This window comes from Triturus cristatus, chromosome 6, assembly GCF_964204655.1.
Source record: "Triturus cristatus chromosome 6, aTriCri1.1, whole genome shotgun sequence".
Classification (NCBI taxonomy): Eukaryota; Metazoa; Chordata; class Amphibia; order Caudata; family Salamandridae; genus Triturus; species Triturus cristatus.
Window position 1 is genome coordinate 375,083,885 of NC_140589.1, and position 27,551 is coordinate 375,111,435.

Consider the following 27,551-nt stretch of genomic DNA (forward strand, 5'->3'; position numbering starts at 1 on the left):
TTGCAGTTGGGGGTTACGATTAATGGGCTCTCCCGTGATTTGGTATTCGGTGATTTTGACCCTTACGATCACATAGTCCTTTTTGATAGAGACTAAAACGCTGATGATTCTGACAGTCCGACAGGGATTCCTGCCCTAGTGGTGTTTCCCTGGGAGAGATATCCTTATAAACCCTAGTCCTGATGAGGCCCTAAAGCAAGTTGGGCTGAAACGCGTCGACCTTTTTGAATATAAAGAGCTCCCAATAAATTGAAATCATTTGTGTTATAGACATACGAAGTACTAATAAACTGTTTAGAGGGGCACAAGTGGTGTAGCCTCCTAGTACTGCTGAGTTGGGCTACTTTATATAAATGGAATGCTTATAGTAAAAAGGAGTTAGCATCCATAGACATATTTAGGGGAATAAGGAATGGATAAGATGTTCCTTATTTATTTGGATTTTGCTTTTTTGTTTGATCTTTGTCCAAACTTTATGTACAATTGAATAGTTGACATTTCATATGTATATTGATTAAAATAAGATGTGTTGAATGAAGCTGTGTTCAGACAATGATATGAATACATGATTTACCCTTAGTAAGTAATTTATCTTGAAGGAATAATTTATGGTATCCTTCACATTATTCGAAAAAAGTATATGATCTGTTCCATCGCATCAATGTGTTTTGGTTATTATTGTATTACCCAGATGCAGCTGGAGTATTGGGTTACCCCTGTGTATATACCATACCTCAGGAAAGGCAGCTGCTCTGCCCTCGACAGTGAGGGACATATGCTCCGTTGCTAAAGAGAACCATAGTTTATGTAACCATGAAATATGATCCGGGAGGCTTTCAGACCCCCCAGTGCGGGAGGATCACTTGGCATGCAGCATTTAACTCTAAGGCCATCTGCCGACCCCGGAGCGATCGCAGCGGAAAAGTCAGGGGGTTAGGCAGCCCAAGTAAAGTGCATGTGGTAAAGCGCGGTATAGCAGTGTCAAACGCTGAGCCAATTTCGTCTAAGACCTGCTCCCAGAATCGGGTTAGTTTGGGGAAGTGCCATAAGAGATGGAAAAGAGAGCCCGTCTGCCCACAGCCCTGTCAACACTTCTCCGAGCGCCCCTTGTTCCATCTGTGAATGCTCGAAGGCCTGAGATACCAGTAGGCAGCGATTTTGTAGGCCGCCTCTGTACCAGCCATGTTATGAGCAGTGTGATGTACTCTATAATAAATGTTGTTCCATTCTTTTGTGGAGACAGTGCGCCCCAATTCTTCCTCCCAGCGTAACTGGTCTTTGGATTTAAAAGCGGAATTGCTGTCAGAGAGTAGAGCATAGAGTTCAGAAATAAGTCACTTATCCCCCTTCCTTACGAAACAGCCACTTCTTGAAGTCTGTGAGGGTGCGGGAGGCCCTCAACTTGCAGCCTGCGGAGGTCACCCAATGCTGCAGCTGCAGATAATGAAATGTGTCAGTTGCGTGAAGAGAATAGTCCTGTTTAAGTTGATCAAAGGGGATACCCCTGAGAAGGACCTCAAGACCTGGCTCTTCAACAGACCCGGAGCTGCTCCCCCCCATGCGCCTTGAGACCCTCACAGGTGAGTAGCACACTTTACAAACCTGATTGATTGATTGAATGAATCGCAGAGAGAGCCCAGCCATTTGTACTCCTGTTTGCGCCAGCGGCTGAACATGTCCGAGCTGCACCCTGGAGGGAAGTTGGGGGTAGCGACAATGGGCAACATCGGGGAGGGGAACGTCTTCAGACCTAGGCTGAGGGCTATGCAGTCCCATACTTTCATTGTCGTGGCCGTCACTGTTAATGAGTACAGTCCCCAGCCCCTATACTTGTGAGACAATCATGCTTCCTGCCACATATTCACACCGGCGTCTGGCCCATGAAGGACCAGTGCTTTTCAGAGAGAGCCCTTTTCCACCCTACAATATAGCGAAATTGCGAAGCTTGGAAGTAGTGGGTGATTAGAGGGAGCCCTAGGCTTTCCACTCCCCACAGCTGTGACAGTTGTTTATGATGAAGGCACGGTCTTTTACCGCTCCAGACAAACTTATTGTTGGCAAGTTGCAGAGAGCGCAGCTCCGGGGATGACAAAGTCAGCGGTAAGGTCTGAATGACATAAAGAATGCATAGGAGCACTGTCATTTTGACTACTGCTCTACGGCCCAACCAGGCCAGCCGCATTTGGCTCCACAAGGATAGCGACCTATTTGTCTGGTCAAGGAGGGTCCCGTAGTTCACTGCCAGAGTCTTCGCCAGAGTGTGAGCCAGCTGGATACCAAGATACGGTATGGTCTCCGTCGTCCAGACCAAAGGAAACCAGACGTGGAGAGGGGACTTATGTGGAGGAGTGACAAACATGTTCAGAATCTGGGACTTTTTAAGGTTGACTTTGAGCCCTGAGACCTCTCCAAACAACCACAGTTCATCGAGTAGGAACGGCAGCAAAGTCTTCGGCTCCGTTAGCAAAAGAATGTCATCGGCGTACAGGCTGATGGTGTGGATGTCAGTGCCAAATCGAATGCCGGATATCTGCGGATTGCCCCTGACTCTCTGCACCCTCAGCTCCATGTAGAGCGCTAGGAGAAGTGGCGGAGGGGGACATCCTTGTCGGGTCCCACTTGCTATAGGGAACATGGCGGATGAGGTCCCATTTACCTGGACGGAGGGTCGGAAGTTGCTATAAATACAGCATATCCTCTTGATAAATTTGAGTGTTTCAAACAAGTATGGCCAATGGACATGATCAAATGCCTTTTCTGCATCAATGGTGAGGAAAAGAGCTTCTTTTCGAGACCTCCAGATGATATCAATTAGGTGAAAAAGCCTTTTAGTATTGTCCTCGTATTGCCTCGTGGAAGAGTTTGATGTCTTTGTTGAATAGAGAGATGGGTCTGTACGACCCGCAGTCTCCGGGATCTTTCGATGGCTTAAGTATCACAGATATGGACACCTCCATTCTTGAGTCCGCAAGTGTGCCTGAATCAAGGGATGAATTAAAGAGCTGAATCAAAGGGGTGCTAGCTCCTGACAGAAGGTTTTATAAAAGTGGGCTGTAAACCTGTCCGGCCCCGGTGGGTTTAAGGCAAACAATTGCTGCAATCACCTCCTTAACACATATCTGTTGGTCAAGCTGGGACACAAGCACCATTTGCATTCGAGTTAGGGAACCCCCTGTAGGTAAGCCCTCGGGTTGCCCAGTGGGCCACTTGAGTCGGAATACAGGGAACTAAAGAAATCTTTGAAGGTTGCAGCTATTTCCTGATCCGTGTGCACCTCCACCCCGTGCGGCATGAATTGAGCTCACTGAGCCAGATGTTGGGATGAATGAATGTCCAAATGTAGAGTTGGTTGAAAGATTTATTCTAATCAAATGGGGGGAGATAGAAGGAGCTGTGATCCATTCAGCTTCCAGCTAATTATTTATAATCAAAGGGAATGGATCACTGGTAGCTGTCACCAGGGTTCAGGTACTTGTTTCCGATATTTTATCAACAATGCCACAGTACTTCCATGGGAAGTACCTTCGCTCCAAGCGTGGCGGGTCTCTACGTGAGCAATTTTGAAAGCACTTTCATACAAAATGACAAGAATCCATTTCTTTCCAAGATTTTATTTTGGAAAAGATACATAGACGATGTCATCATGTTCTGGGAAGGCTCAGAAGAGGACCTACAAGACTTCTACAATTGGATGAACATACAAGACTAATGCCTTAGGTTCACTTACAATGCCAACAGAGAACAACTAGATTTCCTGGACCTCAATATCTATGTTGAAAACAATGTCATCAAAACGAAAACTTTTTTCAAACCAACCGCTAAGAACAGTCTGCTTTCATATAACAGTTTTCATCCTCGTGCTCTAAGAGAGAACCTGACATATAGCCAGTTTCTGCACCTTAAATGGAATTGCAGTGAACTCAAAGAGTACAAGACACAAGCACAAGATCTTTGTACAAAACTTTGCAAAAGAGACTACCCTGTTAAAACTATTAACAAATGTCAAAAGAGAGCTAGAAATCAGCCAAGAGAGAGCCTTCTAGAAACGACATCAAAAATAACAACACCTGACAAACTGAACTGTGTAACTACGTACAGCTTAGTCAGCAACTCAGTCAAGAAAATCATCAACAGAAATTGGCGCATCCTGACATCAGGTACTCTAGATTGGCCCAAACATCTGTTCGCTAATAGACGAACAAGAAATTACAAAGACATTTTGGTCCATACAAGACCTTTAGAATCCAAACCAAGATCGACCATGAATACTTTATGGGGACTGCCCCCAGTGAGCGGCCATTTCCCATGTGGACAGTGCTCCGTGTGCAATCTGACAGAGACCACCAAAACCATAGAACTAACACCTCAACTGAAGTGGACAATGCGACAACATACTAATTGTAACAGGACTCGTGCCATTTATATGATTACATGTCCTTGTAATCTTAGATACATTGGCATGACTTGTCGCAAAGTCAAACAAAGAATGTGCGAACACAGGAGTCGCGTAAAGTGTAAACGTGGAACAACAAAGATGAGCAGTCACTACATTGACTACCCACACAGCATGAACAATCTCAAATGGATTATACTTGAAACCTTCCAAACCGTTCAACGCAGAGAAGTTACTTTTTGAAAAGGAACAAAGGTGGGTGCATCGTTTAAAGACTAACCAAAGGGGACTTAATGATGATATACCCTGGTTGAGTGTCTAGCAAAATCAGACACCATGTAGCGAATGTACACCAGCCATCTTTTTCTAAACGCTTTTGAATTAGTGAATATGGTTCTAATTTTTATTTATTTTTCTGTCTCTCTTTTTGAACAAAAGTGACATTACTGATGTAACACTGGTCGTTTATTTATGAATAATATACTCTGAATTGGTAGTTTTTAAATATTTCCTCTCAGATAAAGTTTCCCTAATCAAGATCCGATCACCATTACACACTCACACAATGAGTCTTTCTTCTACCCATTGTAAGGCTTACTTAATCCCGCCTCCTGAGTCTTCCCTGTGAACAGGAAGACAGCGTCAGCACAAGTCGTGCCCGCTACTAACCCGCAGTAGGAAGAACCACCGTGACCTTTCACAGGAGTATCGTAACGTTATATCTCTTTTTGTTAAAGTTGCTAAACTGTTATTTTTATTTTCTACTTTTATCTTAACAGTAAATACGCACCCTTGTTTTACGAAGTTCGGAATTCGAACCTCGAATGTACGCACTATCACGCTATCTGTTCTCTTTTGCGCTTACTAATCACAGAGGCACAGGGATTTTTAACCTGCACATCCCCTTTTTAACCTGTACATCTTGATAAATATAGTCCTCATATAAGATACTGTCCATTGGCCCTATTTCCAATGGGGGAGCCAGTAGACAGAATACTCATTATATATCCCAGAACTATGACGCGTTAAGTATCACTACTTCCGAGGGGGTAACCGGTGGACATAAGACGCATTATATACTCTAGAACCATGACGCGTTAAGTATCACTACGGACTATCACTCTTAATAACGAGCAACCCACAAGTATTTCCCTTAACAACGAAGACTCAACAAACAGTATGCAGAGTGAATTGACTGTGTGCTGTTTACTAATCAATTTGCACTTTTCAACTACCAGTATGCGCAATATTTTTCCTTTCTTCTCTTATTAACCATTCCGCGGCACAATACAGTAGAATTCAGGTGTTCTTTACCCTGCACTTTTTTCAGTATGAACATTAACGGAAGATTTAGTTTTTTAAAACCTGCTTATACACTTCATTCGTTGTGCATTATAATCTCCACATTTGCAGTGTGTTCGAATCTCCACTTGCTAAGACCATACAACCAAGATGTATTTAAAGAATTGCCATCTATATTTGCTTCTGTTTTATTAACGTGATTTTACATTACAAAGACCACTGACTACCTTGAATTAATGAGGACCCGTGGGTTGATCTTTTCTTCTTCCTCCCTCCCCGTCACCCCCCCCCCCCCCCCCCGGTATTATCCCTTCCCAATTTCATACGAGTAGCACTCGAACTTTCAATTTGGATTTGGACATTACCCAATTCCCTCATACATCACTTTCACTTAAGGTCCTGAAGAAAGCCCCCCGACCCTTCGGGCGCACAAGGGGCTGAAACATGTCGACCGACCACTCAGACTAAGACTGCAGCGGATTCATTATACATCCTATCTGCACATAGCTGTATTTTAAAAAAATTTCCTTGCGCCAAACGGAATAAAGTCAAGTCCAGGTAGCAAGAGGAATTTTTTAATCATTCACACCACCTGAGCACTCCTCACCCTTTATAAATATTTTTATTTTTTTCCCTGATCACTACTGAAACATCCAGTGGTTCCCTCCAGGACGGAGGAAGCATGGAAAGAACCCTATGATGATGCTGTCACGTATTTAAAATCAAGGCGGAGAATAAATATATACTGCCTCACAATCGTATTACGTGAATGAGGGTTTCCGTACCAAATATAACACAACACTTCTCCCTTTCCCCAAAACCAAAACAAACAAATGGTAAAAAAAAAAAGTAGAGAAGACATACTAAGTTGTTCCTAAAATTATACATGCTCTAATAAAGTAAAATACAAGTCAAAGTAACACTTTAACATAAACAATTAATTAAACAATTAGATTAATTGTAGATGTGTGTGATATAGTCATTAAAATTTCTTGGGTTCTACACACAAGGGTTTTGCTCGAGCAACCACTCCCCCTTAAGCATTTGCAGAAACTGCATCTTGATCACCCTGAGTGAAACACTCAGTACTCTGTTCAACCCTGGAAGCTAAAAAAGATTTGACAGGAATGCTGATGGAATCATTAGGTGAAATCACCTCCTTAGTGTTTTCTACCTCATCAACCCAGTCATACCTAGTAACCTGTGCCTGCTTATCTCTGGCATGCTCTACCTCAACATGTCTTTTGAATAAAGCAATTCTGTTTCCATTCCACACCTTTCCATCACTTAAAAGTGCAGAATTACACAGAATTTTAACTACTTTGAGAGGGGTGGAATACTTGCTCTCTCCTTTGCGTCCAAGACTTCCCTTCTTGACTTTAACAGTGTCACCAACCTGTAAATTGACTTTTCTCCCTTTACTAGCACCTGCATGTTTCTCCACCATATAGTTTTGCTTGGTCTCGAGAGATTGCTTGACCTCCTTAACAGACCAGGAGACAATCTTGGTTCAATTTAGACATCCCATATTATCTTTGGTGTGGGGAGATCTTCCCCTCATGAGTTCAAAAGGTAAATGTCCAGTTGACTGACATTGGGTGATTCTGTATACACAGACCATTTCCCTCAATTCATCCTCCCAATCCTTTCCATTGCTGTACGATAACTCAATAATGCCTTTAATCACCCTATTGAAGTGCTCAACACTTCCGTTCCCTTCTGGGTGATAAAGAGAGGTTGTCCTATGCATAATGCTAGTGTCACTAATAAACTTCTTGCAACACTCACCCACAAACTGTCCACCGTTGTCAGACATTAAATCTTTAGGAAGGCCTTCCCTTCCGAAAACGTCTCCCAAGAAACACAACAAATTCTCGGAATCCGCTTTCCCTACAATCTTGTACTCTGGCCATTTGGAGAAATGGTCTATTATCACAAAAATGTACTTCTGTATTCCATCCACAGTTTTAACCGGACCAAAAATGTCTACTCCAATCCTTTTCCATGACATGCTTGGAACACGTTTTTAAAAATATTTTTGTTAAGTTCCCTCAGTTCCACACACAAGCAGACCCTGCCGTTAACCTTGCGTGCGACAACAGGGGGGGCGACCCAGTCAGAAGACTCAACACCTTCAATTATACCATTGTCAACCAGTTTCCGGATTTCTCCCACAACTTCATCCTTGACACCCAAAGGAATATTCCTAACCTTGTGGATGCATTGATTCGCATTTTCCTTCAGGATTATTTTATGTGAAAACCCCTTGAGTTCACCAATGCTCCCAGAGAAAACACTGGGAAACTTTGTAACAAACTCCTCACATAGGACTTCATGTTCAGGATCTATGCTCAAAACAGGATATGGACTATTGGGATCTACACATATGCCCAGCTCACCTTGATCCCACCAACCTAACACACATGGGCCAGCTAAAGACACATACAGTTTACAAACTGCTTGTCTTCCTTTAAACTCAAAGGTGAGTTTACGAAAACCTAGTAGCTCCATTGGTTCTCCTGTATAACTTACAGGATGCACATCAGGACTTTCCAATTCAGAACCAATTAAAGTACTGAATAATTTGTTTCATTTGTTTTTGTTGACAATGGAATAGGGTGACCCAGAATCATCCATCAAGGTCACTTGTACTCCACCAGCTAATATTTCACAAACTGTTTTTTTTCTTTGTTTACCACAAACCCCACTATCATTTTTATGTATATAACAAACCTTGTTTCCGTCACTATCAGAGTCAGCACTCTCATCCTCATGTTCGTACTCATCTACAATACATTTTACAGATTTGGATTTGCGACACGCACCTGCAAAATGACCAGATATTTTACAATAAGCACACCTCTGACCTAAAGCGGGACATTTCCTATCATTAGCAAGATGTGAAGAGTTACCACAACGGTAACACTTCCCTTTAATATCCGAGAACTTCTCTGCACGATATTTGTTTCCACCTTTTTCTTTAACAGATTGTTTTTCACTTTTCTTTTTAATCTGTTCAGGGCGGGAATCGTTTGTTTTTCCGATCTTTACCATTTCTTCACTATTATCCATGTTAGTCTTTGCAATAGCAGTTTTGGCACATCTAGAAGTAAGTTCAGCTTTGCTGATGATGGCACTAATTTCACGTAAGCTTGCATCACCATTAATCCAAAGTTTATCTTGAAGATTTTTATTGTTGCAATGCATAATTAATTGGTCACAAATTAATTCCTCCTCAATAATGCCAAATTTGCAGGATAAGGCTAGTCTTCTAAGAGAGGCAATGTAATCTTCTACTTTTTCGTAAGGTTTTCGTTTCCTATGATAAAAGTTGAATCTGTGCACATAGTAGGCGCAAAGTATGCATTCAAATCTGTGATGGCTTGAGTGAAAACATTCACTTCACTTCCAGACAAAGGTTTCTTTTCAATCCTATTATAAACTCTTAAACCTTCTGCACCTAAACAATGTAAAAGGATTTTTTTTTCTTTCTGGTGGCATTTCTTTACTTTCAAATGTATCCAAATAATTTATCAAGTAATCTCTCCATTCTTCCCATCTCTGGTTTGAAACTTCACAATCTTTTACCATGAATTGTTGTGGGGCAGGTAAGTTCATGGTGGCCATTGTCATGGTTCAGAAACAAAGTTGGCAAAATAATAGATATTACAAATAAAATCTTCAGAATAGGGAGAATTAAGAGGCTTTACATTAAAAATCCAGATACATTTTGAGACAATACATTTATAAAAAAGTACCTTGATTGATACGCAGTGTGCGTATCACTGTTGAAATGTAAATTTCAGAAGTCACCAATAAAACCGCGGATTAAATACACGCTGTACTGAATAAAAAAAACTCTTGCCGGTGTGAGCTTATTCTTTTGAACTTGCGCATCAAAATGACTGCACGTAAAGTCATCGCTGTGTGACCCACGTAATGACGAGTTGCTTGGTGTTGGCGAACTGTGACATGTGGACGTGTTGCCAGTGTGCTATTGCGTAACGTCACACTCTCGATGCCTGCGGGACAGCGAACACAGGAAGGCAAGCCTGCTCCCAAAGAATGCCAGCACGAGTGCAGATGACTGCAGACGCTCGAAAAATGTGGTCGAAGGGCAGTTCCTTCAGCTGTTCTCGTGGTGCCAGGTAATCCCTCATACAAGTCCACAAAAGGTACACAACAAAAGAAACGGTACTTTAAATATAGGTCGCGATCGACGAAAGTCTGTAAATATGTAGAGTTGTTCACTATTTCCTCCTGTGCTGTCGTGAAATATCCAAATAGAATGGAATCCGTAAAAATAATTTTTTTTAACTGCATGGGTTCACGGGGTTTAAGTATCTCATCGCCATTTTTGGGATAAATGAATGACCAAACGTAGAGTTGGTTGAAAGCTTTATTTTTCACCTAAACCCCCATGGCAGCAAGGAAGAACTCATGCAACCGCCAGCAGGCAGCTCCTTTCCATAATCCTTCCCAGCCTTCTTTCTCATCAGCACTCTAGAATCACTACATTCCAAGGTGACTCAAGCCCACGCTCGAGCACCAACACAACACCAGACAGGGTCTTATTGCGGAGCCTATGAGCCAGCATACATCCGCAGCGGTCGCTGTTCAGGTAGAATTTATGTCTTAGCCGGAGGAGGGCGTCCTCCACCCTATCCAGATCCAAACGCTTCAAAAGAAGCCTCTTTTGCTTCATGTCTCCTTTACATTTATGTATCGACTGCCTGCACTAGCTGCTGGCGCTTCTTCCGGCGTATCTGGTTTTCAGCCCCTGAGCTTGCGATAACTTCGCTTCCCCTTACAACAAGTTTCAACGGCTCCCAAATCAACGATAAAAGAGTCCCCTCTACGTCATTGGTGCAGAGATAGTCCATAAGCAGCGTGTTCACTGCGCTGACCTAGGAAGGGTATTGAAACCACGCATCACGGAGTCACCAAAGGGAAGCGCAGGGGTGGTAGTCTACCGATTGTAGTGTCAAAGAAATCATGGTGTGTTCCAAAAGGGAACGGGGCTCTATGCTCGCCTCTCTGACGTTAGCTTTGAGGGCAGGGATGTGAGAAAATGGTCAATGCGGGTGCAAGATTTATATGTCGCCAAGTAGAAAGTGTAGTCCCTCAAAGAGGGGTGTAGACGGCACCAAAAAATCACATCGCTTCTCCATCTGCTAGCCATCGGAGGCCGTCAGACGTGAAAGCTGCCATTTTAGAGGAGGGTTGATTGGAACAGTCTAAAATGGGATCCATAACCAAATTAAAATCCCCTGCTGTGTCTGAGGTAGCGAGGGCCACTGACAGCGTATTAAGAATGAGGGGTTCTTGTTGCTCATTAGGGGCGTAGATGTTTGCCAGGGTAAAGTGAATGGATCCCCATTGCAAGTGCACAACTAAGAGGTGCCCCTTAAGTACGGCGATCGTAGATATTAGCTTTCCAAGAATTTTCTGGGAAAAGAAGATAGCTATCCCGTTCTTCTTAGTGGGGCCCAAGTACAAGATCTGGCAGGGAAACCAGCAGGAGCACATGCTAGCGGTATCTTTGAGGAGCAGATGGGTCTCCTAGAGTAAGCATATGTCCCCCTCCGACCACTCCAGGAGCGACATCACCGATACGTGCTTCACAGAATGATTTAAACCCCAGACATTAAGACTGGGTATACGTTTTTCACGATGTCGAGGCTGGCTTAGTATATGGTGCACACTTATTTAAGTGAAGCACCTTGCACTTATCCAGACAAACCTTATGGTGATTTTAGTGGTCTTAGATAACCATAGAAAGCTCTCTAAGTGGTAGCAGTGTTGAGCAGCCTTCAAGCTTAGTCCAGAAGGAGTGTTAAGCAGCTTGTTTTACCAGATCTAATCATATAGTGTGGATTAAATTAAAAAGAACCACAGTGTATTTATAAAAATATGTCTATTGATTATACAACACTCACTAACACATTGGTATATCTCCTACCTGGTGATATCAACACAAATACACACAATACCTCAATTGTAAACAGGTAAGTAAGCAAAATACACAGTGGTCTCCGTGGGAAGACCAAACCATATACTAAGAAAGTGGAATGAGAAATGTGACCGAAGTTGGAACTACCCAGGAGCACCACGGAGGCTGTGTACCACAATAGAGGACTTCAGACAAGATGGCTCTGGTGAAGACTGTGCAAGAGTATGGTGGAATCCAAGGGTGGATTCTTGGAGACAAGAACCTGCAAGCAGAGGAGACAGAGTCTATGCCACTCGCAGGTGACCAGGAGGCACGGAAGAGCAGTGACCACAGATGACGGAAGATGCAGGAGTGACAATGGTGACCTTGTCGCTGCAGATGTGGGGATGCTGAGGAAGACCAGGAGATGTTCACGAGCTGTCCCACGTCGGTAGTCGAGAACCAGGGGGTCGGTGTACGGCGGGAGCACCAACAAGCCATGGTAGCAGCTACAGAAGTGGAAAACGATGAAGGAGCAACATTGGGACCACAAAGGTCCAAGGGACTCACTAAGTACAGGAAATTCAAAGCACGCCCGAGCCAGCAGGAGAGCCCACTGAACAAAGTGAAAACAATCGGAAGGACCCACAGGCCAAAGGCACAGGAGTCCCAAGTGGACATCGAGCAGCTCACCAAAGAAGAAGGCCCACAGTGCAGAGGATGTGGTGAGTATGAAGAATTTGGCAGGAAGAGATGCTGGAGCCTGGAGCTTCTTGTAGGCCGAAGATCTCTAGAATGCCGAGCCAACAGGCCTTGGCAACGGCAAAGTGATGCGGTGCACAGGGGTTCAGTCCCAGCGGTGCAGACGAGGGATACTGGCCTCAAATTTGCAGAGAGGATAGGTCAGGCCTCGAGGAAATTGTAGAACCACCACCTGTGTTGCTGAGCCTTTCGAAGTCCGTGGAACGTCAGGAGCAGCAGGCAGGCCAGCTTCGCTGCGGTGCATACAGATGCAGGGGAGTGATTCCTTCACTCCAAGGGAGATTTATTTGGGTGTCCTTGATGTCCACAGGTCTGTTGAAGATCCTGGATTAAGCACAGACACTGAAGAAAACTTGCAGAACAGCGAGACCAGGAGCAGCAGGAGTCACAGGCTCGGTGCCCGGAGAAATCCAGCAAAATCCAAGTTTCCAGATGGTCGAAGAGTGACATAGTGTCAGGCTTGAGTCTTGTCCCACAGCGTATATGAGGGCCTACCCACAGGTTAGCCCTTTTATACCCTAAGAAAGGGGTTAGAACAACTAAGGGGTCCCTCCCAGAGGAGGGGCTGGACAGAGGGAAGGATACTCCCATGTCCTTTGTCCAGTTGTGCACCAAAGTGGAAGCCAAGGGCTCCCAAAACTGGCTTTAACTTGAGTATGCAAGGAGGGCACCAAATGTGCCCTTCAAAGCAGTCTGGTGGTGCTGGCAAGCACCCCCACCCCAGCCCAATACCTAAGTCCTGTCTGGGAGGTGGTCACACCTCCCTGTGACAGGAAACCTTTTGTTCTCCCTTCCCCTGCTTGAGCCCAGCTCAGCAGCAGGAGGTCGGTAGCGTGTCTGGGGTCAGCAGCCGCACAAGCTTTGCTGGCAGACCCTGGAAGGCTGTTACCGGCAGTACTGGGGGATTCCTGGAGGAGCCCCCTAGTGCATGGACGTATACCTCCAACACTGGTAACAGTGTTGGGGTATGATTCCGACATGTTTGATACCAAACATGCCCAGGTTTGGCACAGCCAATATATATTTAGTCATTGTGTAATGATGCATGGCCACTATATGTCTAAACAAGCATTGGCAATGCAATAGGTCTCGCATTTACTGGAGTTGGAGCTATTGGTATTGTAAATGACAATGCCTTTTATTTATGTGTTTTGAAAACCTAGAATCGGTGTGTAAATACGCGCTTTGTACTTATAGTCGCTGCTTACGAGAAGCAAGGCTGGCAGTAAAAGAGCCGTAGTAACTGCCAGCCTTGCTTCTCGTAAGCAACAACTATAAGTACAAAGCACGTGTTTACGCACCACTTGCAGGTTTTCAAAACACATAAATAAAAGGCGTTTGTCATTTGCAATGCCAACAGCTCCAACTCCAGCAAATGCGAGACCTATTGGATTGCAAATGCAATAGGTCTCGTCTTTTTTAGAGTAAGCTATTGGCGTTGAATATGGCAATGTCTTTTACCCATGTGTTTTGGTTTGGAGTGTAGTGGATGTATGAACAGAGAAACAGCTGCAGCTCTGGCTAGAGGACTTACAATGAGGAATTACAGACGGGATCAGAGAATCAGCTAGCAGCACTGTCTAGAGGACTTAGAAATGAGGAATTAGTGACAGAACCAAAGATGCATCTGAAGCACTGCCTAGAGGACTTAGAATGAGGAAATACTAATGAGACCAGAGAAGCAGGAAGCAGCACTGTCTAGAGAACTTAGAATGGGGAATTACCACTGGGAACAGATTCACAGCTGCAGTACTGCCCAGAGGACGTAGAATGCGGGATTACCAACGGGACTAGAGTAGCTCCTCTATGTGATAATCTGGACCCCCTGGTCAGACAGCTGGAGGAGTGACAGGGTAAGATTTTAATTAGAGGCCAGTCAGTAGAAAGATGTATGTGTTGCCCGGACAAACACCCACCCCTCTCCCTGGTCGGTAATGGATGAACCAGGTCCCTGGATGCCAATGCACAGCCGTCCGTCGTCCCCACCATTCCAGGCCGTGGCAGGAAGCTGAGCAACACACAGAATCTCTGTAAACTGCTGGAAACAACAATGTGTTAATGTCCTGCCGGTTCAGGAGAAAACAAACTGTGTGCAGATAAGGATACTATTAATTAACCAACAGAAGAAATACACAGATGTGAAAGTAGCATATTTAACTTTAGGTTCTTGGGCTTAAAGGATTTAGTGGCAGCAGAGTGTGAGGTATTTACTGAAGTATTGTTATAACACCATCCAGGCCCAACCTCTCAGCGAGTCTTATAAGGGTTCACAGGTCGATACTTGATTATTACTGTTGATTAGTACTGACAAATGTACTCTTCCATTTCCTTGCGATGCATGATGCATATATTAATTGGGCAGGAAAAATTGGTAAAATAAGCTACAGCCAGTCTAAGTGCGGGGGTACTGCAAATGCAGCCCAAACTTACAGAATCAGAGTAAAGTGTGGAACACAGAAGAGACAAAAGCACAGCTCCTCAACACTGCTCACATATCATATGCATATGTAGATTTTTTAAACTGACCACTGATGAAAGCCAACCCTATGTCTATCCACAATATTTGCAAACTCTGGGCGCATGTGATTGGCACCATGTTGTAACTTATTTCTGTTAGGCAGATGAAAGAGACAAAGTGGGAACAAAAACAAATTATGTGAAAGAAAAATACACAGCTATTGCAAGAGATTAAAGCCCTGGGAATTTGACATCAGGCAGACAGTAAAAATGACTTACGCCAGGCAGATGAACAAAACAACATGATATAGCAGCCAGGCAGGGGGCAAAAAATTGTGAAAGAGACTGCCAAGTAGCCCCTGAGAGGTGTGATAATTTCAGCCAGTTCTCACTTTTTGGTAAAGCGTAGGTTTCAAAATTGTAAATTATGGGCTGAAAAATCAAAGTGTAGCCAGGAAGTCAAGGTGACAATCTAGAGTGTCTATGAATATCTTATAATGGAGACTCTGTAAGATTTGTAGAGCGACCCCTCTAAAGAGCCTTTCCCTCTGCTGAACAGCTATAGTGTGGTGTTTGTTAGCTCTAGTATATATGCCACAGGATACAAGAAACCACACGCCACACTTCTTGGGTGCTTTATGACTGCAGTTTAACCAATCCGGTGCAGATGTGTGGTGCGCAGGGCTTTAAGTGGGATGAAAAAACTGGGGGGTCTCTCAAATGGGTGTGGCCAATGTCATTAAGGGCGTGGCTTAAAAACACGTAAGCTAAAAATCTGTGCTTAGCAGGGTGTGCTGCCCGACTGGTATTTTGCTGTTTCTGTCTTTGCATCCAGATGTATGATACAACAAGGAACATTATACCTACAACAAGTCAGGACTATTGGCTTTGTCAATGGTTGTTTGTTGCATAAGATAAATGAGCAGCAACTATGGCTTGTATATAATATTGAGAATGCTTCCACTTAAAGCCCTAGTGACACTACGACATTGTTGCTAATCCTGAGTTTCAAAAAGAGAAGGGAAATCCAGAGAGAAAATGACTCTCTTTAAAGGATTTCCCTTCCCCTATAACGCTCGGCGGAAAAACGGACCGCCTGTGCCAAGGCACAAAACAGAGCCCGATAGAGACCCGTTTCGAGGCCCCCTTTAAAAAACTGCCGGTGCTCAGACCCTGTAAGACCCGGCCCTCTTAAAGCCCTGGTGGTGCGACTAATTCCTTAAAGGATCCGTACGCATTTCTGTACTACTTGCAGTCATAATATATTTTTTTATTTTACTGCATCATGTTGTAGCTTTTCTTAGTTGTTAGCACTACTAATTTAGGAAAATGGAGAAGGGACCCGAGTCACAAAAAGTGGAAGTGAGTCTACAAGGGTCACGCGACGGTGGAAAATGATTAAACCAGATTAAAATACATGTCACACAGTTCCGCAGATAAGAACTTATTTGCTAAATTAAATAAAACTTTTATACGGGGCAAAATGGGGACAGAATCAATTGAGTCCATTTTTGCTACATATGTGATATGAAATGGGGCAAGCAGGATTTGCCTCGCAGTAAAGGATTGCCATCAGAGTAAAAATGGTGCCTAATGATTTTGATCTATTTTTGCTGTATTTACTTAGTACGAAATGGAGTAAATGCATCACTTATTACCGTTTTCAATCAAGTAAGCACATAAAATAAGACAAAACATTTTTCACCATTTTTAACAAAGGATTAGCATTTCTTGTATAACAAAATATATATTATTATACGTGTAAACTGCTTACAGGCATTGAATGCATCATCTCTTCTTTTAGCAGTAGTTTCCCCATCTGAGCCTGCGTGTGAACATTGCGATTGGGTCTTGAGTCCAGCTATCTAGCAGAAAAATATACTGAGGTCGAGATATGCTTAACAAAACAGAGACACAGCAGGGAAACGCCAAACATGCTAATGTTCGCCCAAATCCAGCATAGCAAAACAAATAAGGGCATAATGAGGTCTCCCTCTCCGCTGACCCACAGGATGTGCATTACACAAAATTAAAAGCTCTGATAAAAATGCTTGTTTTCTGCCCGACACTCAATAGTTATGAATACACTCAAAGACAAACAAAAATCGTAACATTTGCTTGAAAGCAGAAACCTACAAAAAAGGCATTCTGTTCCGGAGCACACATTTTACCAACAGAGAAGGCTTGTACCCTCATCATCTCACACTTGTAGACTATGGTACAGGCAGTGGGGTCCTTACACAATCCTGTATTTTGTTGCAATAGGTGTCAGATGGGTTCTTAGCGCGATAAAGAAATAGAAGCAAGATAACATGGGAAATGAATTAGAGCACTGTAATTGTTTCTTATACAAAGAGAACCACGCACAGAACAGGCATAATGGTTGGTTCCCAAACAAAGAACCAGCGCTGTGTGCATGCAGCGATATGCATTCTTCCCTTGCAGCTGCACGGATTCATCAGACCACTTGGCCCAAAAAATGTGCACGTCGCCGGTAGTTCCAGAATAAAGTTAATTTCCGGCCTGGCTTATAAACGTTTGGGCTCCAATTCCACAAACTATTTGCCTTCATAAAAATAACTACAGTAAACAAGGGGGAGGGTGGTATAGTGGCCTCAGAGCATGAATGTAAGAGCTAAAAGAAAGGGAAGGTGAGCTGACACAGAGAGACTGGGGGAGACATGCAAGGGGAGCCCGAACGTTTATAGTGATAATTAGAACATGTAGTAGTTTATGTGGCAGAAGGGAACATATAAAAGCAGTAATCTTGGAGTGGTGGTGGGGCAGTCAAGCAGTGGTGTGGGAAAGGAGAGGGCGTGGTGGATACAGCACAGGGAGATTAAGTGACAGAATTGGAAACAAAGCTTAATTTAATTTTAATTAAACCACATTAAAAAGAGCTACGACCTCGAAGGCGTGGTGTGTGCGACTATGTTGAGAATTATAACAAAGCTAATTTAAAAACAACAAGTCAGAAGAAGTCTTTATTCGAATATTTCATCATAAAAGACATAAAAACCATCAATACAGGTTGATTAAAAAATGAGTTAAAAAAATTTACACAATATACATATTAGACCAATAAATAACACATTAAGAACTGGATGAAAAAATATTAAACAGTATGATTCAGCAAAGACTTAATCTTGTAAAAAGCATACACCAAAATGCAAGGTCAAAGAATTAATAGCTCTTGCGCCGATTGCGTAGAATCCAAGCCCAACTAATAAATTTGGCCACACCAATAACCACAAATGTCGAGGTTTCAGACTTTAGTATTCTGGTAGCAGCCTGGGCAGTTCTAACACCCAATGTGCGGCATACAGGCCGCAACCATAGCCGTCTAGGATGGTGGTACTCCGGGCAAACAAATAAAAAATGATCAACTGTCTCAGTCTGATCCACACATATGGGACATTTATCGTTGCCAGTTATATTCCATTTTTTGGTAAAGCAATGTAATGGGAGGGTGCCAATTCTAAATTGGTGGTATAATTTCCGGTCCTGCTGTTTTGTTATAACGTCCCAGTATGCTTCAAGGGAGGATTCGTCCTTGGCAGCCAAATAGGTTACAGACAGAGAGCTGCCAGTCAGGGAAGCATGACGCTTACCTATGGTCCATTGCCAATAGGCATCTCGAAAGATTTTTTTGGGAGGAAAAACAGCCGACACAGGATTAGACCAAAGTTCACCCATACCCATATCAGTCAGGATAAATTTAATTTCAGACAGCCAGCTAATTCGAAGAGAGCCCCCAAGGGCTTTTACCTCTGACAATGCCTTGGCATATAGGGACAACTCCGGAGTAGTCCACAGACGTCGCCAAAATGCCAGCGGTCTATACCGTATCATGTCCTCAACAGGCTGGCAGCCTAGCTCATATAAAAGAGGGATACGCGGTGATGATTGGGGTAACCCAACTGCTGACCTCAAAAATTTATTTTGTGCCACCCTTAAGGAATCCAAATTACTAAACCCCCACAATTCGGCACCATACATCACAGCTGGAAGAATTTTAGACCCGTAGATTTTAATCAGGGGAGCCATAGGTTTAGTTATGGATTGCCTATGTTCTTTAAGTAGGGCTCCACCAAATTGTAGATGCTTAAGGCTGAAAAAATCAATCTGCGGCTTCCACCTTAGGTTGTCACTAAATGTGACCCCCAGGTAAGTAAAGGTGGAGGTCTGTTCCAATGTTACTAATTCTTATAGGTGCATGAGTTTTTAATAAAAATGATTTTACATGAACAATTAAGTATAAACATCACCGCTGTTGCAGTGACTATTCGAAATGTAATCATTTCCTCATAGGCTTTATATAAAAGTAGACACCACCACCAGATAAATGAATTCACAGTTCCTATGGGTAAAGCATATAGTTTTATAGGTACTGGTGGGCTAACCACCTTTGTGATTATTTGGTGCTTTTATAGAACATTGAAATTAAGTGGCATTGTTTAGATACAGGACATCCATCATGGTATACTGTGTTAAAAGATCTGTCACCACACAATTTGATCAGAGCAACATCACTTATTGTCAGAAAACTCTGAATGCAATAGAAGACTAGCACACAGAAGCACGGCAGGTGAGGTAGGGACGCTGACAGGTGAGCGATTCTGAAACCCATCCAGGGTGGATTTAAGCAACCCAAGCTAGGGGAATTGAAAGTGATGCTTCATCCAGATGTTCACGTAGATGGGTTATATGAGGAGTGACGTGTGCATTGTTTATTAATTTTACAAAACAGTGGCCATCATTTTTGTTAAATCAAAAAAAATCTTGTGACAGTTAATGACGACCCTGAGGTGTTCCAGCTGAAAGCTAAGGTAGGGGGTCTCCTATGGTGAAGCCAAAGGGAGGCAGACAGCAAACGAAGAAACCAGACTTCTAGCAATGGGGCTTGCTACTCAAAAGAAATTTATGTGCAAGAGGTGAACCACTAAAAGGAAAGACTGCTCGGAAGCCAGGACAGACTTCAATTGATGGAGTCACACAAAGCTTCACAATGAATGTAAGGGTTTTATCAGCTCAGTTCTGGAGTGTCGGCTCCTGCCAGGTCAAATTAAAATCTCACTTTGAAACTGGTCTGAACCTGTCTGTACCCTCATGTACTTTAATGCGGGACTCCACATAACCGATTCCCGTTTACATTTCACATTTTGCTTCTTCTGGATTTCCCTAAGCGTATTTGCTTTTTCCCCAAGATGTGTTCCTGTATTTGTTCATGCAACACATGACTGTTGCATAGTGAATACTGTACTGAGTAGACACGTGTCCAAGTAATTTCAGGTTAGCACGGGTGTTTATATCGTTGCACGATTGAGAGCTCTGAAGCTGAGGTAGCAGTCAGTTCTCATAGTACCAGTCAGTGGGTCACAGACGTGCACATAGTACATGCCCATCCACATCTTGGCCTCTCTGTGGAGCGATGGACGCATATGTGGCAATTGTAATTATGCTTTTTTGGCCATGGCCCTTTTATCGACCCGCCAACTTTTTCATCCCACTTAAAGCATTGCCAACCAGCAGTGGTGCAATTCAGTGCTCGCAAGATATTTACAATACCCGGGTTCTGGGGCCCCATACATCTCCGGTGTGTCCTCAGCACCAAGCCTGCCATCCCCGGCACCAAGCCGCCCACGCCAACCGAGAGATCATGTGCAACATCCAAGCACAACATCGGAACGAGCATGGGCACTACACTGTGTCTTTGTGCACGGGACGGGAAGGATAGAGGAAGCCAGGGTGGAGGAAGAGAAAGGTGACGCCCTTCAGGCCCCTCCAATGTCCGACCCACCCAGAGAGAGGGTGGGACGTAGGACTGCTGCTTGCGGAGAGTAAAAATCAAAGTGTAAACCAACCATTCAGGTGTCCGAGGTCTGACCCCTGTGCTGTCCTGTACTGGGTGTTCTGTGGCGGGACGCCCCTGCTGTCTCCGGATCTGTGGAGCACGGGATGTATCGGGTTACCTGCTGGACTAGCCTGTGCGTGCATTGGCACCCAGCCTGACTGCGTCAACGAAGCCAAGATTTGGATGTTGGTGGTCGGGCTAAAGACTGCAGCTAGCAATAGCGATGTGGGAGGGCTGTGCTCTTGGCTCACTAGCCGTCGGGTGCTATGCCCTTTCACATTGTGCTGTGCTGCCGCAGGCTGCCCTTCGTCACTATGTAACTTTTCCTAGATTAAGGAGCACTCCCCGATTAGAAATGGGGGTCAGCTATGAGAAGCTGGGGGAGGGGGAGGTCGATGAGGCCGCTTCCCAATGGATTTTGTAGGAGGCGGCAGGCGAATGGCATCGGATTGTGGGCAGGAGCCTCTGATCTGCGCATGCATATGAGCCGGGGGGGGGGGGGAACGGAAAAACGTCTGGACAGAGTTGAGGGAGCAGAAGGAGAGAAATACGTAGTCCACTTCATTTTAACAAAGAAACAGCAATGGCGTCCCCACCCCTGTGCCGGCAGCCAGCCAACCGCCTTTGATTGTAACGTCACCTGAACGTCACACAAGCTCCGCCCACAACATTAAAGTGATCGGCTTAGCGCGGGGAGGAACACAGTAGTTAGGCACTGCTGCTTCCGGTCTAAACGGAAGTGAGTATCGCATCAACAGCCAATTAAAAAACATCTAACAAGAGCAATGAGTAAGTTAAACTAATGGTAAGCAATAAAGTAACATACGGAGCATATGAATATTTCAAAAAGGAGATAAACACAAGACTAGCTTAGCAGGAAGGAGAGAAGGAATACAAAAATATCCTTTTGTTAAACTTATTGAATCTATTTTCTTAATTCCCCTCTTGCTCCAACAGAGGCCCCCATACTTGGCGGCCTCTTTTTTTGCTCTCCTTCCTTTGCATTTATACAATGCCTTCTCCAGATTATACACATGGTGAAGCCTAGTACCATTGCTGCAGTTAATGAGACTGGTCGCCCTATAGTATGGTTCAAAATGTTTTCTATCCCGTTGCAAAACAATCAGCTTGCTGCATCCAGAGAACATATGAACTATGTAAGCCGAGCCTTGTCCGCATCTTGGGCAGTAATTGGTTCCCCTTTTCCCCCTAGGCAAACACTTTTGCCGGCGTATAATATAGCCTGAATATTGTTTTTAAATGTTGAGTTTTGAGGTTAGCAGCCAGGAATATCTTTTTAGACAAATTTAGGGATCTACACACATCCACATCCTGATCCCCTAGCTTCACTGCCCATAAATTTTCTGACCTAGCTATGTCATCTTGATTGGCATTCATCAATATTGAACACAGATCTTTAACACGGGGCTGCCTATACACTAGACTTTCTAACAAAGGAATTCTATCCAAGCTAGTGAGCTGTACCATAACTGGTTTAATTATCTCCCTGATTTGCAAATACTTAAAAAGTGTCCTAGGGTCCACACCATGTTGTTCCTGGAGTTCTCTGAATGACATTACCTCATTCTGATTAAGGATATCTCCTAAATAGTTTATTCCAGCCTGTTCCCAATTTCTACTTAACATGTCATTAAGTGAAGGCAGAAAGATTGACAATCACCATAATAATAGGTATTTCTGAACCTTTTGTATTTTCATAAACTTTCTACCCTTGCACCAAACATTCCAGGCTGCTCTTAAGGATTTGAAGCGCGTTTTTTTTAATAATAACTTCCCTCCAGCTGCCTCAATAAAATTCCTGCTGCTGCATCCCCTAGGGAAAGCTCGTAACTGGAGGGGGGGAAACTCCCTATCTTGATCTCCCAGCGTTAATTCTGACAATTTTTTAGGTTTAAAAAGGCTGGTCATTTGCTGTAAAGTTGTAGCCCAGTAGTAATATAACATATGGGGGACGGCCAAACCCCCACGGCTTTGTGGTAAAGTCATCAGCTTTAGTGATCTTCTAATCTGTATATCCCCAGATAAATTGTGAGAACATCCCTTCTATTTTTTTGAAAAACCCATTTGATGGTTCCAACAGTATACATCTAAACAAATAAAATATTTTGGGAAGCATTGTAATTTTTATGATATTTCCTCTTCCTATAATGGATAGATGTAGGTTGTCCATTCTTTTTAGGTCATTGCCTATCTTCTTTATAAGAGGTGCCGAGTTAATATCCCAGACAGTCCCTACCTCCGCATTTATGTTTATCCCTAAATATGTTGCCACCTCCGACCTCTGTGGATCTTGAAACCGACTGGCTTTAGAACAGACGATCTTGGTTTTGTCAGAGTTTAGTCTATACCCCGACTGCCTCCCAAATTCATGCACCAGAACCTCGATCCTACCTCAAGCTTCCAGTGGGTCAGGGGTGACAACTGCAATGTCGGCAGCGTAGGTTAGCACTCTAGTGTTATATCCCCTAACCACTACTGGTTTAATAGCCTGGTCATTTAGCATTGATCTGATTAAAGGGTCAATATAGAGCGCAAAAAGAATTGGGGAGCATGGGCAGCCCTGTCTTGTGCCACGTGAGATCTTGATTCTTCCTGACTTCTCCCCATCAATTGAATTTTTGCGTGGGATTGTACATACATAGCCCTTAAAGCAGTCAACATGCGAGGGCCGAAGCCATTAGTTCTTAAGTTATACCACAGGTATGCCCGCTCGACCTGGTCAAAGGATTTTTGAGCGTCCAATAGTAGACATCTGCCCCCCTGCCGCTTCCACTATGTCAAATAATGAAAATACGCGTCAGACATGGTCTGTCGTTCCTTGGCCTGGGATAAATCCGTGCTGCCACGGACTAACCAGGGAGGCAATTATTTTTGCCAATCTAAGCGCTATAATTTTGGAATTTACGAGGGAGATGGGTCTATACGAGGCTGGGTCCTCAGCAGATTTTCCCTTTATCTGGAAGATGACTATGTTGGTCTCCTTTCAAGATTGGGGCGGGCTCCCCTCTGCTGCACCGCCAGAAACAGGTCCAGCAGAAGGGGAGCCAGCTCTGACTGCAGGACTTTGTATATCTCCATTGGAATCCCGTCTGGATCGGCGGCCTTGCCGTGCGCCATTGCCTGGAGTGCCTCGGTGACCTCATTCAGAGATATATCTTCTTCCAGTTCTTGGATAATTGGGGGCATGATATTAGTTCCCATACCTACTGATGTTTGTGGGTTGACCTTAGAACTGTACAAGTCTTCATAAAATTCAGCAAATGCTTTAACAATATCCTGGGGTTCTGTCACGATTTTCCCATCTTTCCTCATTAACTTCGAAACGTTGTTTGCCGCCGCCCTCTGTTTCAATCTAAGTTCCAACTGTTTCCCTGTCATCTCCCCATATTCATAGTTATCCCTGGACCGAGTTTGGTACACTTCGGCGATTTTTTTATTATAGATTCCGTTAATTTTAGCCTTAGTACTTATAACTTTTAATTCTATTTGATTCTGTAATTCCACCTGCCTTCTACCAATGGCTCCCGTGTGCTCCTCCTCGTATTTAGAGAGCTCTGCCATAAGCTGCTGAATTACCTCTCTCTGTTCTTTCCTATGATGCCCGACGTAACTAATGATCTCCCCCCTGAGGCATGCCTTAAATGCGTCCCATACAGTTTCTCTCGATGTACTGAATCTGTTTGCTTCATAAAATTGCCTAGTCCACCCCCTGATGTGATCTATAAATCCCTCAGTGGCCAAGTGTTTTCTGTGAAAGGACCATTTTGTGAAGAATCTCTCATACCCCTGAACCTCGATTTCCAACAACAGAGGGTTGTGATCTGACAAGACCTTAGGTAATTTTCTTATGGTAGCTCCCTCTTTAAGAGAGGCGGAGACATAGAAGTAGTCAAGCCTAACATACTTCCTATGTGGGCAAGAGAAATAGGTATACCCTGTATCCCCAGATTTTTTGTAAACCCACAAATCCACTAGACCATGGCTTTCCACTAGCGCTTTTAAAGCTTTAAACACTTGTGGCTTTCTCCCCTGATACTCTCCCGAAGGTGTATCGTGTGTTTCTAAATGAATATTAAAATCCCCACAAATTATGAGCGGGGATGGCCAAGAAGCTAATTCAAGCTCTAGTTCTGACCATAGGTCTGGGTCATCGAAATTCGAGCCGTAGATCGTACATAGTGTTACCCTACTAGATAATAAAGCAATCGCCCACCTTCCCCATTTATCCGAAAGAGTTTGCTCGGCTGATGGCATCCGATTAGAGATATGTATAGCAACTCCTCTAGTCGTAGTTGTCTGTAATGAACTGATTACCTGTGTATACCCAGGGATGACATTAAGTCCTCTCTTTTGCCATGGGATATGAGTCTCTTGTTGACATATGATATCTGCACCCCACGTTCGTACCACTTCTGCTGACCTATTTCTCTTACCCCTATCATTCAGGCCCTCTATATTTACTGAACAAATACGCAACCTACCCATCCCTATAGTTTGTTTGATACCTAGGTTGCACCTTAAGCCATTCCTTCATCTTAGTTTCAATCTCAGCTCAGCTTTCCTCTGCTTTTTCTGAATTGTTTGTCCCTCTCCTCTCCCCATCCCTCCCCTTTCCTCTCCCACTCAAACCCCCACCCTCCCTCCCTGCTTTATGAAGCAACAGACCTGCTTAGGTCTGTGGTTGATGAGCAATCAGACCCTCCCGATAGTGATGTGATTAGTGATGTGTACGCAATACCTATATGTTATTCCTATGTGTACCCTTGTGAACCCCCATACCCCTATATGTCACCTTACACTTAACACCCAAAAAGTAGATTTTCTGTATCTTAAAGATGTTTAAACATTTTTGGACGGGAAAAGGAAAGAGAAAATATCGGCATCAGCAAGTTGAAATGTCATCTTCCCCCTGCGTCTAAGAACTCCTTCGCCTTGATTTCCGACGTGAAGAATCTCGTTTGATCGTTCCAAATTACTTTTAGTCGGGCAAGGTTTAGGAGGAAGGCCTGCGCACCTTTGTCCTGGATGATCGTAATAGTCTGACGAAGACGCCAACATCCTTCCGCGGTGATATGGCAGAAATCTGGTCTAGTGAAGAAGGAAAACCCATCTACACTGCGTTGTGCTTCTGGTCTTGCCCTTTCAAACACAATTTGCCTCAATAGATAGTTTCCAAAATAGACCAGAAATGCCCTTGGTTTGGCGTCTGGGCGAATTGGCAGTCGGATAGTGAATGGTACTCGGTGCCTTCTTTGTATTTCCTGCTGCCAATTTCAGCCTTCCAGTTTAGGGAAGGATTTCTGCAACATTTGCACCATATATGTTCGTTCATTGGCGATTCTCGCTCTCTTCCAGCTTCCACTGGATGTCCACGATTTGTGCTTCATGGGCTTCTACTTGACCCTTTGATCCTGCTACCTCTGACTCCAACAAGGCCGTTCTTGACTCTATCTCAGTCATCCGGGTTCTTGCAACTTTCCTGATTGCCCCTTGTAATTTATGGGAAGCATTCTGAGATTTTTTACTTTCCAGATGAGATTCATCTCGGTGTGCTACCACGCACTGCCGAATAGATTCCAGGGTTGGGGGTGCCAGAGAAAGTTCTTCACCGGGAGATTTATTACTAACTCCCATCAATTGGTCTCCAAGTGAGTAATCCCATCTCAGGTCCCCTTGCCTTTGATTTTCAACTCTCCCCATTCTGAGGTGCGTCTTCCGTGTCATTGTGACAGTACCCGAATCTCCCGTGCCCTTGCCTTGTGCACCGCTCTCTTCACTTGACTCTGTATTGGACCCAGAATCTGACCCGGAGCCTGACCATGTGGCATCAGATAATGAAAAAAAGTAATTCGCCTCTGAGTCAATATCTCCTTCCCTACAGCCCTACAGGGTTCTATGGGTCCTAGAGAAACCCTCTGCCTTTAGCTTCCCCCTAGACTCATGATTGGGGGAGTTCCATTCACATGCCCCAGATAAATCGATCAGGCCCATTTTGGGCCCTTTTTTGCCCCCCTAGGTCTTAGGTTTCATACTAGGTTTTTTTCCATTGAGACTAGCCGCCGACAGACCCTTTTCCTGTATACCTGTCAAAGGGATCTCTGCGTTTTGTCTATCTTCGATGCCTGCCCTGCCTGAGGGGTCCTCCATCTGACCTTCACCCTATCTCTGCCCATCCCTTCCTCCGGCTGTAACTGCTCATTGTTTAGAGATCCATTTTCAGCTACCGGCCGTTCTTGCCTGTTGCTCAATGTCTCGATCTCGATCTCTACTGACCCCTCTCGAGCCCCCCCTTGCTCCTTACCAGCCGGCGTTGGGACATTCACTTCCCCGGCAGTCTCAGTCTCAGTCTCAGGCTGCTCGCTCTCCTGAGCTTGTACTATGGGACAGCTCCCTGTTCCTCTGAGCATTTTGATGACTGACACGGAGGTCCGGGGTGGCTGGGACTGCGTGCCTGCACCCCTCCCCTTCCTGTTGATTGGATTCTCCATTCTGAGCCTCTGCCTGCATCCCTGGACTGCGACGGGGCCGGCTCGATTTTCGCCGCGTTTCCTTGTGGGGATTCCTGGAGACCATTATGGAGCACCGCGCCTCTGCCTTTTGCACCCTCTTTTGGACCCATGCTTCCTGGGGTCATTGAGGGTCCATTGCACCATGTCGGGACCTGAGTCAGCTATCGCTCATAGTACCCCCAGGGGCACCCCGCTTTCCCCCCTCCCCCAAATTAGGTTACCCAAAGAAGACACAAGAAACAGTTGTAAGTGGGTAACAAATGCTGCAGGTTTTTATTACATAATTCCAGGATATGTAATAGGTGGGTTATCTTACGGGCG

At 44.3% G+C, this 27,551-nt stretch overlaps 1 protein-coding gene across 1 annotated transcript in view; it reads right to left on the minus strand.

Moving 5' to 3' along the window:
• Positions 1-27,551, minus strand: part of ALLC (allantoicase) — an 823,350-nt gene that overhangs the window by 368,732 nt on the left and 427,067 nt on the right. The window contains exon 7 of the mRNA XM_085610751.1: positions 16,621-16,707. Within this exon, the coding sequence (XP_085466877.1) occupies positions 16,621-16,707 (87 nt within the window). The remainder of the gene's footprint in view (positions 1-16,620; positions 16,708-27,551) is intronic.